General features: G+C 34.9%; 1 protein-coding gene across 4 annotated transcripts in view; it reads left to right on the forward strand.

The window, feature by feature from the left end:
• LOC145254766 (protein PTHB1-like) overlaps window positions 1-14153 on the forward strand; it is a 141762-nt gene that overhangs the window by 14003 nt on the left and 113606 nt on the right. For all 4 annotated transcript variants that reach the window (XM_080113534.1, XM_080113531.1, XM_080113530.1 and 1 more), the window contains 3 exons: window positions 8831-8990; window positions 10910-10974; window positions 12219-12332. In XM_080113534.1, coding sequence (XP_079969660.1) covers window positions 8831-8990; window positions 10910-10974; window positions 12219-12332 — 339 coding nt within the window. The remainder of the gene's footprint in view (window positions 1-8830; window positions 8991-10909; window positions 10975-12218; window positions 12333-14153) is intronic.

Consider the following 14153-nt stretch of genomic DNA (forward strand, 5'->3'; position numbering starts at 1 on the left):
CGTCCTCCCCTTGCTCGTTTCCCGAGCAGTTCCGAGCCCAGTGTCCACTCTCACCGCAACGGTAACACCGTGTTCCACGTTTTCGACAGTCCCTTGCAAGGTGGCCTTTAACATTGCATTTGAAACAGGTCACGTTAACAGGATTATTCTGGGCCCTGTTGTTGGGTGAGCGTGTGGCCGCAACCACATCCTGATTTTGTTCGCCAGTCGTCGTCAAAATTCTCGCTCTCGACATTAGCTCCCCCATGGTCAGGGCTTTGATGTTCGGCACCTGTTGAAGAGCAATTGAGATGGTGTCAGGGAATCCAGTGACAAAAATTAATTTTGTGAGTCACTCTGAGCTTTCTCCTGTGAATCCGGCCATTCCAACCAACTGCCTGATCTTGTTGGCGTACACATCCACACGTTCACCAGCCCATCTAACCATGGTTATTTTTCTATATGCTGCAAACGCGTCATCAGTAAATGCCTCCTTTAATCGAGCCTCAATCTGGTCTATTTTCTTTTGATCGTCCTCCTCCATTTCCATGTAGAGGGCCAGCGCATCGCCTTCCAGGTATAAAGGTAGCAGACTCGCTACGTCATCCACCTGCTGAAGTTGTGCGACAAGTCTCACTTTTTTCAGCCACGCTACAACGTCTCCCTCGCCAGAGAACGGCTTGATAATATCACTGCTTATCCGCACCTTTGCCATATTCGGGCCGAAATAGCTTGAAACAAAAATGTAGTAGGCAAAAAAAAATAAATAAATGTTCTGTCAGCAACAGTACAACTTCAAAATAGTCAATATCGCCCACCTCCAGAAGAGAGGGAATTCCTGTCCGTGATAACCGTGGTAAAAGAAGACACACTCCAATCGCCAGAAACACCCACACACACAGTTTGCAGGACACTGCCGACTCGTCTCTAGCCTCCTGCTTTTATAGTGGCCGGGAATTATCCATTTGCATAATCACATGAGACAGAAACGTGATTTTCCGAGAGTTGCATGGGGTAAATACTAATAAAAACCCCCGGACGCCATCTTGGAATTCTCTTTTTCCCCCCAACTGGTGACACAACAGACGTACCCGAGGTAAGCTCTTTTTCCCCTCATTTTAGTTATTGCTACTTCTGCTACACCAGAGCAGTTTGTAATGGTGTAAATTATCTTGAGCAAAACCAGAGCATTTTGTAATGGTGCAAATTATCTTGAGCAAAACCAGAGCATTTTGTAATGGTGTAAATTATCTTGAGCAATACCAGAGCATTTTGTAATGGTGTAAATTATCTTGAGCAAAACCAGAGCATTTTGTAATGGTGTAAATTATCTTGAGCAAAACCAGAACATTTTGTAATGGTGCAAATTATCTTGAGCAAAACCAAAGCATTTTGTAATGGTGTAAATTATCTTTAGCAAAACAAGAGCATTTTGTAATGGTGTAAATTATCTTGAGCAAAACCAGAGCATTTTGTAATGGTGTAAATTATCTTGAGCAATACCAGAGAATTTTGTAATGGTGTAAATTATCTTGAGCAATACCAGAGCATTTTGTAATGGTGGAAATTATCTTGAGCAAAACCAGAGCATTTTGTAATGGTGTAAATTATCTTGAGCAATACCAGAGCATTTTGTAATGGTGTAAATTATCTTGAGCAATACCAGAGCATTTTGTAATGGTGTAAATTATCTTGAGCAAAACCAGAGCATTTTGTAATGGTGTAAATTATCTTGAGCAAAACCAGAGCATTTTGTAATGGTGTAAATTATCTTGAGCAAAACCAGAGCATTTTGTAATGGTGTAAATAATCTTGAGCAAAACCAGAGCATTTAGTAATGGTGCAAATTATCTTTAGCAAAACCAGAGCATTTTGTAATGGTGTAAATTATCTTGAGCAAAACCAGAGCAGTTTGTAATGGTGTAAATTATCTTGAGCAAAACCAGAGCATTTAGTAATGGTGTAAATTATCTTGAGCAAAACCAGAGCATTTAGTAATGGTGTAAATTATCTTGAGCAAAACCAGAGCAGTTTGTAATGGTGTAAATTATCTTGAGCAAAACCAGAGCATTTTGTAATGGTGAAAATTATCTTGAGCAAAACCAGAGCATTTTGTAATGGTGCAAATTATCTTGAGCAAAACAGGAGCATTTTGTAATGGTGTAAATTATCTTGAGCAAAACCAGAGCATTTTGTAATGGTGAAAATTATCTTGAGCAAAACCAAAGCATTTTGTAATGGTGTAAATTATCTTTAGCAAAACCAGAGCATTTTGTAATGGTGTAAATTATCTTGAGCAATACCAGAGCATTTTGTAATGGTGTAAATTATCTTGAGCAAAACCAGAGCATTTAGTAATGGTGTAAATTATCTTGAGCAAAACCAAAGCATTTTGTAATGGTGTAAATTATCTTGAGCAATACCAGAGCATTTTGTAATGGTGTAAATTATCTTGAGCAAAACCAGAGCATTTAGTAATGGTGTAAATTATCTTGAGCAAAACCAGAGCATTTTGTAATTGTGTAAATTATCTTGAGCAAAACCAGAGCATTTTGTAATGGTGAAAATTATCTTGAGCAAAACCAAAGCATTTTGTAATGGTGTAAATTATCTTTAGCAAAACCAGAGCATTTTGTAATGGTGTAAATTATCTTGAGCAAAACCAGAGCATTTTGTAATGGTGTAAATTATCTTGAGCAAAACCAGAGCATTTTGTAATGGTGCAAATTATCTTGAGCAAAACCAGAGCATTTTGTAATGGTGTAAATTATCTTGAGCAAAACCAGAGCATTTTGTAATGGTGCAAATTATCTTGAGCAAAACCAGAGCATTTTGTAATGGTGTAAATTATCTTGAGCAATACCAGAGCATTTAGTAATGGTGTAAATTATCTTGAGCAAAACTAGAGCATTTTGTAATGGTGTAAATTATCTTGAGCAAAACCAGAGCATTTTGTAATGGTGCAAATTATCTTGAGTAAAACCAAAGCATTTTGTAATGGTGTAAATTATCTTTAGCAAAACCAGAGCATTTTGTAATGGTGTAAATTATCTTGAGCAATACCAGAGCATTTTGTAATGGTGCAAATTATCTTGAGCAAAACCAGAGCATTTTGTAATGGTGCAAATTATCTTGAGCAAAACCAGAGCATTTTGTAATGGTGTAAATTATCTTGAGCAAAACCAGAGCATTTTGTAATGGTGTAAATTATCTTGAGCAATACCAGAGCATTTTGTAATGGTGTAAATTATCTTGAGCAAAACCAGAGCATTTTGTAATGGTGTAAATTATCTTAAGCAATACCAGAGCATTTAGTAATGGTGTAAATTATCTCGAGCAAAACCAGAGCATTTAGTAATGGTGTAAATTATCTTGAGCAAAACCAGAGCATTTTGTAATGGTGTAAATTATCTTGAGCAAAACCAGAGCATTTTGTAATGGTGTAAATTATCTTGAGCAAAACCAGAGCAGTTTGTAATGGTGTAAATTATCTTGAGCAAAACCAAAGCATTTAGTAATGGTGTAAATTATCTTGAGCAAAACCAGAGCAGTTTGTAATGGTGTAAATTATCTTGAGCAACACCAGAGCATTTTGTAATGGTGTAAATTATCTTTAGCAACACCAGAGCATTTTGTAATGGTGTAAATTATCTTGAGCAAAACCAGAGCATTTTGTAATGGTGAAAATTATCTTGAGCAAAACCAGAGCATTTTGTAATGGTGCAAATTATCTTGAGCAAAACAAGAGCATTTTGTAATGGTGTAAATTATCTTGAGCAAAACCAGAGCATTTTGTAATGGTGAAAATTATCTTGAGCAAAACCAAAGCATTTTGTAATGGTGTAAATTATCTTTAGCAAAACCAGAGCATTTTGTAATGGTGTAAATTATCTTGAGCAATACCAGAGCATTTTGTAATGGTGTAAATTATCTTGAGCAAAACCAGAGCATTTAGTAATGGTGTAAATTATCTTGAGCAAAACCAAAGCATTTTGTAATGGTGTAAATTATCTTGAGCAATACCAGAGCATTTTGTAATGGTGTAAATTATCTTGAGCAAAACCAGAGCATTTAGTAATGGTGTAAATTATCTTGAGCAAAACCAGAGCATTTTGTAATTGTGTAAATTATCTTGAGCAAAACCAGAGCATTTTGTAATGGTGCAAATTATCTTGAGCAAAACCAAAGCATTTTGTAATGGTGTAAATTATCTTTAGCAAAACCAGAGCATTTTGTAATGGTGTAAATTATCTTGAGCAAAACCAGAGCATTTTGTAATGGTGTAAATTATCTTGAGCAAAACCAGAGCATTTTGTAATGGTGCAAATTATCGTGAGCAAAACCAGAGCATTTTGTAATGGTGTAAATTATCTTGAGCAAAACCAGAGCATTTTGTAATGGTGCAAATTATCTTGAGCAAAACCAGAGCATTTTGTAATGGTGTAAATTATCTTGAGCAATACCAGAGCATTTTGTAATGGTGTAAATTATCTTGAGCAAAACTAGAGCATTTTGTAATGGTGTAAATTATCTTGAGCAAAACCAGAGCATTTTGTAATGGTGCAAATTATCTTGAGTAAAACCAAAGCATTTTGTAATGGTGGAAATTATCTTTAGAAAAACCAGAGCATTTTGTAATGGTGTAAATTATCTTGAGCAAAACCAGAGCATTTTGTAATGGTGCAAATTATCTTGAGCAAAACCAGAGCATTTTGTAATGGTGCAAATTATCTTGAGCAAAACCAGAGCATTTTGTAATGGTGTAAATTATCTTGAGCAAAACCAGAGCATTTTGTAATGGTGTAAATTATCTTGAGCAATACCAGAGCATTTTGTAATGGTGTAAATTATCTTGAGCAAAACCAGAGCATTTTGTAATGGTGTAAATTATCTTAAGCAATACCAGAGCATTTAGTAATGGTGTAAATTATCTCGATCAAAACCAGAGCATTAATTAATGGTGTAAATTATCTTGAGCAAAACCAGAGCATTTTGTAATGGTGTAAATTATCTTGAGCAAAACCAGAGCATTTTGTAATGGTGTAAATTATCTTGAGCAAAACCAGAGCAGTTTGTAATGGTGTAAATTATCTTGAGCAAAACCAAAGCATTTAGTAATGGTGTAAATTATCTTGAGCAAAACCAGAGCAGTTTGTAATGGTGTAAATTATCTTGAGCAACACCAGAGCATTTTGTAATGGTGTAAATTATCTTTAGCAACACCAGAGCATTTTGTAATGGTGTAAATTATCTTTAGCAACACCAGAGCATTTTGTGATGGTGTAAATTATCTTTAGCAAAACCAGAGCATTTTGTAATGGTGCAAATTATCTTGAGCAAAACCAGCGCATTTAGTAATGGTGTAAATTATCTTGAGCAAAACCAGAGCAGTTTGTAATGGTGTAAATTATCTTGAGCAAAACCAAAGCATTTAGTAATGGTGAAAATTATCTTGAGCAAAACCAGAGCATTTAGTAATGGTGTAAATTATCTTGAGCAAAACCAAAACATTTTGTAATGGTGTAAATTATCTTTAGCAAAACCAAAACATTTTGTAATGGTGTAAATTATCTTGAGCAAAACCAGCGCATTTAGTAATGGTGTAAATTATCTTGAGCAAAACCAGAGCATTTTGTAATGGTGTAAATTATCTTTAGCAAAACCAGAGCATTTTGTAATGGTGCAAATTATCTTGAGCAAAACCAGAGCAGTTTGTAATGGTGTAAATTATCTTGAGCAAAACCAAAGCATTTAGTAATGGTGAAAATTATCTTGAGCAAAACCAGAGCATTTAGTAATGGTGTAAATTATCTTGAGCAAAACCAGAGCATTTTGTAATGGTGTAAATTTTCTTGAGCAAAACCAGAGCATTTTGTAATGGTGCAAATTATCTTGAGCAAAACCAGAGCATTTTGTAATGGTGAAAATTATCTTGAGCAAAACCAGAGCATTTTGTAATGGTGTAAATTATCTTTAGCAAAACCAGAGCATTTAGTAATGGTGAAAATTATCTTGAGCAAAACCAGAGCATTTTGTGATGGTGCAAATTATCTTGAGCAAAACCAGAGCAGTTTGTAATGGTGTAAATTATCTTGAGCAAAACCAGAGCATTTTGTAATGGTGCAAATTATCTTGAGCAAAACCAGAGCATTTTGTAATGGTGCAAATTATCTTGAGCAAAACCAGAGCATTTTGTAATGGTGTAAATTATCTTGAGCAAAACCAGAGCATTTTGTAATGGTGTAAATTATCTTTAGCAAAACCAGAGCATTTTGTAATGGTGTAAATTATCTTGAGCAAAACCAGCGCATTTAGTAATGGTGTAAATTATCTTGAGCAAAACCAGAGCAGTTTGTAATGGTGTAAATTATCTTGAGCAAAACCAAAGCATTTAGTAATGGTGAAAATTATCTTGAGCAAAACCAGAGCATTTAGTAATGGTGTAAATTATCTTGAGCAAAACCAGAGCATTTAGTAATGGTGTAAATTATCTTGAGCAATACCAGAGCATTTTGTAATGGTGTAAATTATCTTGAGCAAAACCAGCGCATTTAGTAATGGTGTAAATTATCTTTAGCAAAACCAGAGTATTTTGTAATGGTGGAAATTATCTTGAGTAAAACCAGCGCATTTAGTAATGGTGTAAATTATCTTGAGCAAAACCAGAGCATTTTGTAATGGTGTAAATTATCTTGAGCAAAACCAGAGCATTTTGTAATGGTGTAAATTATCTTGAGCAAAACCAGAGCATTTTGTAATGGTGTAAATTATCTTGAGCAAAACTAGAGCATTTTGTAATGGTGTAAATTATCTTGAGCAAAACCAGTGCATTTAGTAATGGTGTAAATTATCTTGAGCAAAACCAGAGCATTTTGTAATGGTGTAAATTATCTTGAGCAACACCAGAGCATTTTGTAATGATGTAAATTATCTTGAGCAATACCAGAGCATTTTGTAATGGTGGAAATTATCTTGAGCAATACCAGAGCATTTTGTAATGGTGTAAATTATCTTGAGCAAAACCAGAGCATTTTGTAATGGTACAAATTATCTTTAGCAAAAATAGAGCATTTTGTACTGGTGTAAATTATCTTGAGCAAAACCAGAGCATTTAGTAATGGTGTAAATTATCTTGAGCAAAACTAGAGCATTCTCAGCTCATCTGGATGTTTGAATTTGTATTTTTTGGCTTTCGTAAGGTGGTTCTCTTTGATCTTGTTGGTGAGTCATTAACCTTTGTGACTTTTGTATGAGGAGTAGTGAAAACTCTCATTCAATGCTTTTTTAATAGTCATCATTTTTCCATTGCTAAGCTCCATATTGCCTTGTGGTACCTTTTTTCCTTACAGCTTCTCTATGAATTTTGTATGGACAAAGTTGGAACAACTACTATGATCCTTACTGCATCCATAACTTTGTCACAGTTTTCCAGCTCACAATGCGTAGCTTTGAAGGTATTCATGGAGCACTGAGCTGCAGCTAAAATTTCTGAACTTTTTAATCCAGCACAAATCATCATGATGCATTTCAGTGATTTCCGTTCCAGTCATCCATCTCTAGTTCTCCAGTCTTATACAAAAATGTCACTTTATCATTATTAAATGTTTCAAATGGTTAAGAAATAAAAGAATATAAAAATTTGCCCTGCACACAAACTTCTCCCCCCTTCTCTCTCTCTCTCTCTCTCTCTCTTATCTATATATATATATATATATATATATATATATATATATATATATATATATATGTTTATAAGTATTTTTAAGGTAAACATCTGAAAAGTATGTGACTAAATATGCAGCAATAACATAATTTTACAGACTTGTTAGTTGCAATATGAAACAATATTGTAATGGATACCTTTTGAAAAATAATAAATGACCAACTGAGAAAACTTGATATTTGGAACTTGGAGAATTATTATAATACACTATATATAATATACACATATATATTGTTTTAAAGTTCAATTCACAATTTTTGAAAACACCCGTTCTTTTATTTTCTCATGATAATATATATTACAGATCTGTTTCGTTAGCAATCTTCAACAAAGAGTAAAAATGTTATCACTGTATTTTTGTATGTAGCAAACTCTATTCAAACACAATATTTACACGTCAAAAAATAGGCAAAATCATAGCTCTGATGTTGAGGGTGTAATTCTCGTTGTTAGTCAGGTCTTCATCTTTTTCTTTATTTATTTTCCCCTTCAGCCGCACTTTTGTATTTATAATTATTCCTTTTATTCTTTTTAATTAATATAATTTACCTCATTAAATTTTTTTCTCCATTTATTAATTATTATATATTATTTTCAATTTAAATATTTCTGGTTTGTTTTAAACCTACAATATCATTAGATACATCTTGTTTGTTTGTGTGTCAATACTGAAACAGCTGTACTTTCATATTTATAATAATTCATCTTATTTAATTTTCTTCCTAAAATTTATTTTCTCCATTTATTCATTATTGTATATTATTATCAATTTAAATTGTTCTGTATTAAAACTATATCTGTCTACAAGTAAACATTTCATTTTGTTGTATATACACTAGTTATTTAATCCAGGGGGAGATCACTCTAATTTACTTTTCTTAATATATCTTTTGCTTATTTATTTCCCTTTACTTATTTCTAATATATTAACATTTGCTGGCTAATTTGTGGATTGTTTTTTTACTTTTACATTTCTATAGTGTCTAGCTAAAAATTTCCTTTCTTTATATGATCTATCCTTGTTATCTATTCTACTTCCTAGTTATCAAATTGTATATATGAATATATATGAAATTAGTGTCATAATTCGGCTACCAAGAAAAGTAATTTTTCATTTTCCACCTTCAGATCAAATCATCACTGGCAGTTTTCAGGGAATGCTTCGTATTTATAATCCTAAACCAAAGAAAACTGAACATGGATGGAATGGCTTTCAGGCACAACATCTTCTCTTGGAAACTGCATTCCAATTACCAATTCTTCAAGTTGCTGCTGGCCAGTTTGTCTCGTGAGTTTTTCTGGTTTCTTTTTCAGTTGTGCAGTACTTTCCATTCCCTTGTAATATAACTGATTTCCACTTTTGCAATGTAATCGTTCAAGATCAACAGCCTATTTTTATTTAATGTAATTATTTTTAAACAGCGTTTCTTATTTAATAATCATATTTTTTAAACAGCGTTTCTTATTTAATAATCATATTTTTTAAACAGCGTTTCTTATTTAATAATCATATTTTTTAAACAGCATTTCTTATTTAATAATCATATTTTTTAAACAGCCTTTTTTTATTTAATAATCATATTTTTTAAACAGCCTTTTTTATTTAATAATCATATTTTTTAAACAGCGTTTCTTATTTGAAAAGCTTTTTTAAACAGTGTTCCTTCTCTAATGATCATATTTTTTTTAAACAGCCTTTCTTATTTGAAAAGCTTTTTTAAACAGCGTTCCTTATTTTAATAAACATATATTTTAAATACCCTTTCTTATTTAATAAGCATATTTTGGTCCCCCAACAAAGGAGTGATTGGACCTAGCAATTCACTCCTGTTTTTTAAACAGCCTTCCTTATTTAATATGCATATTTTTAAGTCTTTCTTATTTCATAAGCATATTGTAATGAAAACAGGACAAGAAATTCCGTCTAGTAATCTTTTATTCCCAATTAAGAATCTTGTCTACTTGACAAGCGGAAATGTACAGTTTTTATAGCTTGGATTATCAAAGAGGATATAATCCATATTCACAATATTTTCCTCACCAAATTTCTCACTGATAGGGAAGAAAATTCCTTTAAATGTCCAGGTTCCCTACGATCTTGCAAGGGTCGCCTTGGCAGTTCATGATTCGGGGGTTGGAGTACTCAAACAGTGAGGCCTGTCTGTGGGCTCTAAAATACCTCGCTCCAAAATGTTTCCTTCTCAGAGGAGCAAGCCATTCCATTTCAAAGTCAGTCTCTGGATGAACACATTTTTTCGGTGCTAGTCCTTCATCTGTAAGGGATTCAGGTGTTAGCCCATCCAAAATGTTTGATGGAGCCCCAATGAAGACAGTGTCATTAGACGACGTATCAGAAGCAATTTCAGCGCCATGATCTTCCGGAGGGGCTTCAGTGTCAAGGAAAGTTGGTCTGTCCTCGGGGGTTGTCCATAGTCCTGGTATGTCTCCAGCAGATGCCAGGTCTCTGAGAGACACATTAGACACTGTATCATTTGCATGTCGTACTAGAGCATACTGGGGGTTCACCTCTATGAGATCTACCTCATCCACCAACAGGTCATTCTTGGTGTAATGTGCATGTCGTCTCAGAAACACAGTACCGGATCAAGAGAGCCAAGATGGAAGCGAAGCTCTCGCTGAACTCCGTCGCTGAAAAGGTAAAAACCTTTCGTGTAGGGTGTCATTCATGGCGGTACACAATTGAACACATATAATGCGACAGGAAGAAAATTTTCCCAATTATCAATTGAACATCCATTATTTGATGCAGCCAATTAAATGGTCTTCCAAATAATGCCGTTATATCTTTCGCATTGGCTGTTAGCGTTAGGGTTATAGGGAGTTGTCTGGCATATAGCTACACTTCATTCGTGTAGAAATTCTCAAAGCTGCTCTGACATAAAAGAAACCACTTGTCCGAATGTATATATGCAGGAACTGCAAAGACAGTGAATAATGAGCAGAGGTATTGTTTAATTACAGTCGCCGGTATGTCTGAGCAAGGAAGGAAAGATGATACCGATACAAAAACTAAAATTGTCATAGCATCAACTCTAATTATAATAGATGTTCATTTAATTTCTATTTTTTGATTTAATTTAATATTTAAATTTCTTCAATTTTACTATTGAAAGTTGGTGCAGATATGCATTCTATTGATTGCTATTGTCGCCGTAAAATGTATTTATATTCTTCTGTTTGTTTCAGAGGATCAGAAAATAAATATCTGGCTATACTACACCCACAAAAGTTGAGTGTCTTTGGTGTTACAGGTGAGGCTTTTGTTATAATCTATATATATAAAAAAAAAGTGTGTGTGTGTGTTTGTATGTCTCACAAAACCTTCCGACAGACGCATCGGAATGTGACGAAACCAGTAATGTTTTAAACCTTGATCTTTCGAATGACAAATATTGAAAAATTGGCAAAAAACATTAATTCCTTCACCCTTAACTCGCCAGTTTAGTACAAGGAGGGGTCGCTTTTTCTGCCGATATTTTTGCAAGTCATCATCTCCTTTCGATTGACTACGCTTAATTTCGATGGTTGCAACTTCTGGTTTTGCTATGGACGCATCGGCAAAGATGTCACGTTTTTTTTCACCTTCTTTTACGCCTTTGTATTACGGGTTCAAGCCTGCCTGCCTACTACCACATTTTTTTTTTCACCCAAACTGCCTACTGTTGTACCCTGTCCTCTGCGCTACTACCACTTTTTTTTATTCCTCCCCCGGGGTTCCTTACTACATCTCCACACACCCGGGCAACACCGGGTACCCCAGCTAGTTAAAAATAAAACTTCCTAAAAAATCCCATTGCTACTGATGCAAAACAAATTATCAGAAAAACAAAAGATCCAAGCTATCTTCTGGCTGCTGCTAATATTTTCACACGTGTTCATACATGCTCCATTACAATATTATACAACACGGAACTTCCATCTTCCATCTGACCATGCTGATGCAAGTAAGAACACAATAAAAACTTATTCCACCATTAAATGTCTTAGTTAGCTAGATTTCTATCATCCTCCGAACAAATTTACAGTCAAAACAACTTTTGTCTAACATAGTGCATATGAGCGTGTGGGAAAGTATCAGCAGCAGCAAAAGATAGCTGGCTTGCAAAGAGATTAGCAGCCGAAATACACACATATGCAAATTAAGAAGTGTGCATGAGAAGAAAAGGAAAGATTGGAGAAAAAATGCACCATGTGGTTGGTAGAAACAAAGTCGGCGCCAAAGAAGACGGACGTGAAAAGTGAAGATGAGAATGGGCCGGCTGTGCCCAGCATGCGGTCGGAAGAAAGAGAAACGCATGCCAGGCTATAATGGACAGGTGGCAGCGAGAGGCTTTTTTAAGAGGTGCTGAAAGTAGCTCTAAAAAAAATGTTTTGTAAAGAGTAACATTTAGGCAAACGTCGTAGATTCACATGTTGTTTATGTTGACCATACAACACGTGCCTCTTTGCTGACCTTTCATTTTAATTCTTTGTCCATCTTCCGTTTTATTTTCAGGTGTCCTCGGCCATGTTGAGCAAGGCAATCAGTATCAAATTCATCCAATTTATGAACACAATTTGCAAAGATCAGCTTTTAATTTCTGCTATGGCCCATTTGGAAATATTTATGGTGAGTTTTTCATATTTTCTCCGATATAATTATCTCCTTTTGTTCAGTAAGATGATAAATTAGCTTCCTTGAATTCTGAAAAAAATCTTTTTTGATTGGCCAAAGCAATTCTCCTTTACCAATCGATGGACATTTAATTTGTCTGTGCTCTTTTGTAAACTGTACTTGACAAAAGACAACACATGATCTCCTTAATCACATTTTAAGATCATTCATTATTTATGCGAATGACGCAACCATCTATGGGAGCACATAGAACTTGAATGCCTACCAGAGAGAACTTGAATGTCTACCGGAGAGAACTTGAATGCCTAATATCCTTGAGTATCTAAGGTCTCTTTGTACTCTTGTAATGACAAGCTGTTGTGACGATACTTTTCCCTACAAGTAAAATCCTGACTAAATATTCAAAATTACATAGTATTCAAAACCCAAATAAGATCTACTCAGTATGGCTAGCCAACACTGGCTTTTATAATGAACTAGCGGGGGGTGCTTGTAGGTGTGTGCGTTTGGTGGGGGGTAATGAAGAATAAAAAGGAAACTTAACCCTGTTTAAATATAAAAAAAACGATAAAAAACAGCGATTTTAAAAATAAGGGGGGGGGCTTGGTGACAGGTCGGCTCGAACTCGGAGCCTTAAGGCCCATAGGCTGAGCTTGAACACTTGCTCTACAGCGACAGTCAATGTAAGAGTGATTAAAAACTGGATGTCAAACATCACGCTATTCCGCAGTTTTTAATGAGGTCAAATTGTTTTACTGCGGGATAGCTGATGGTGACGTTTACATCCGGTTCGAATCCAGTTTCACTGTTTTTATAATAAAAAGTGAAAGCAACATGCGGCGATCTGAATATGTGGAATATTTATCTTTTGAAAGTCCAGGCAAATTAAATAGACAGGCAACCTCTGTTGTTAACTCGTACATATTATGATTTAGATGTGATATAAAAAGTTTTAAGAAGAAGCGACACCCACGAGAAGGCATCGGAAAAAAGCCTTTCACGGACATACACGAAAACGCACACACACAAACAAACATTTTCGCTTTTATATATATATAGATGTTACATCTTCTACAAATGATATTGCTTCAAGTAGCAGCATGAATCTAGATACTCCACTAGACTAGATAAATTCTTGTCGTGGACTCCAGATATGCTATAATATATTAAAATGATCAATTGGGGAGAGGAAAATTATATTCTCAACTGATTTACTTAGTGTTTGAGATGTAAAGAAGTTTAATGGGATATTCGAATATCTATGTATTTTATATAGAGATCAAGTGTTAACCGCAGGAAGAGGGACCGTTTGATTTTTGAGAAATTTGACTGAAGTAAAATGAAATAAGAGAAATAAAGATCTTTTTGATTCTCTCTTTTTCGATCCGAAACATGTGCAATTGAAAAAAAAATGTGGTTGGTTACTTTTAATACATTTAAAACCTTTTCTTCTTTCACTACCAACACTCGGACCCACACTTTGCCTCAATTAAAATGGACCTGGATGTGCTGAAGAGTGTAGTAATTCCCTGATGCATTCAGGTGGTTACTGGCAGACCCTGGGTGTGGCAGCATGACTTGGCGCCGGCTTAGAGACCCCGACTTGGATTCAGAAGGAGTGCTACCCCAACCTGAATTCACTGGACTATTTCGTTTGGTCATGCGTCAAGAACACCACCAACATGACCTTCCACAGCATCAAAGCCAGCCTGATCGTCACCATCTGCCGAGTATTTGCCGAGCTCCTGCCAGCACTTGTGGAAAAGGCATGCTTCCAATTTTGGACCTATATTGATGTGGTGATTAAGACTAAAG

This window comes from Euprymna scolopes, chromosome 30, assembly GCF_053919585.1.
Source record: "Euprymna scolopes isolate OS-2025 chromosome 30, ASM5391958v1, whole genome shotgun sequence".
In the NCBI taxonomy this organism is placed as follows: Eukaryota; Metazoa; Mollusca; class Cephalopoda; order Sepiida; family Sepiolidae; genus Euprymna; species Euprymna scolopes.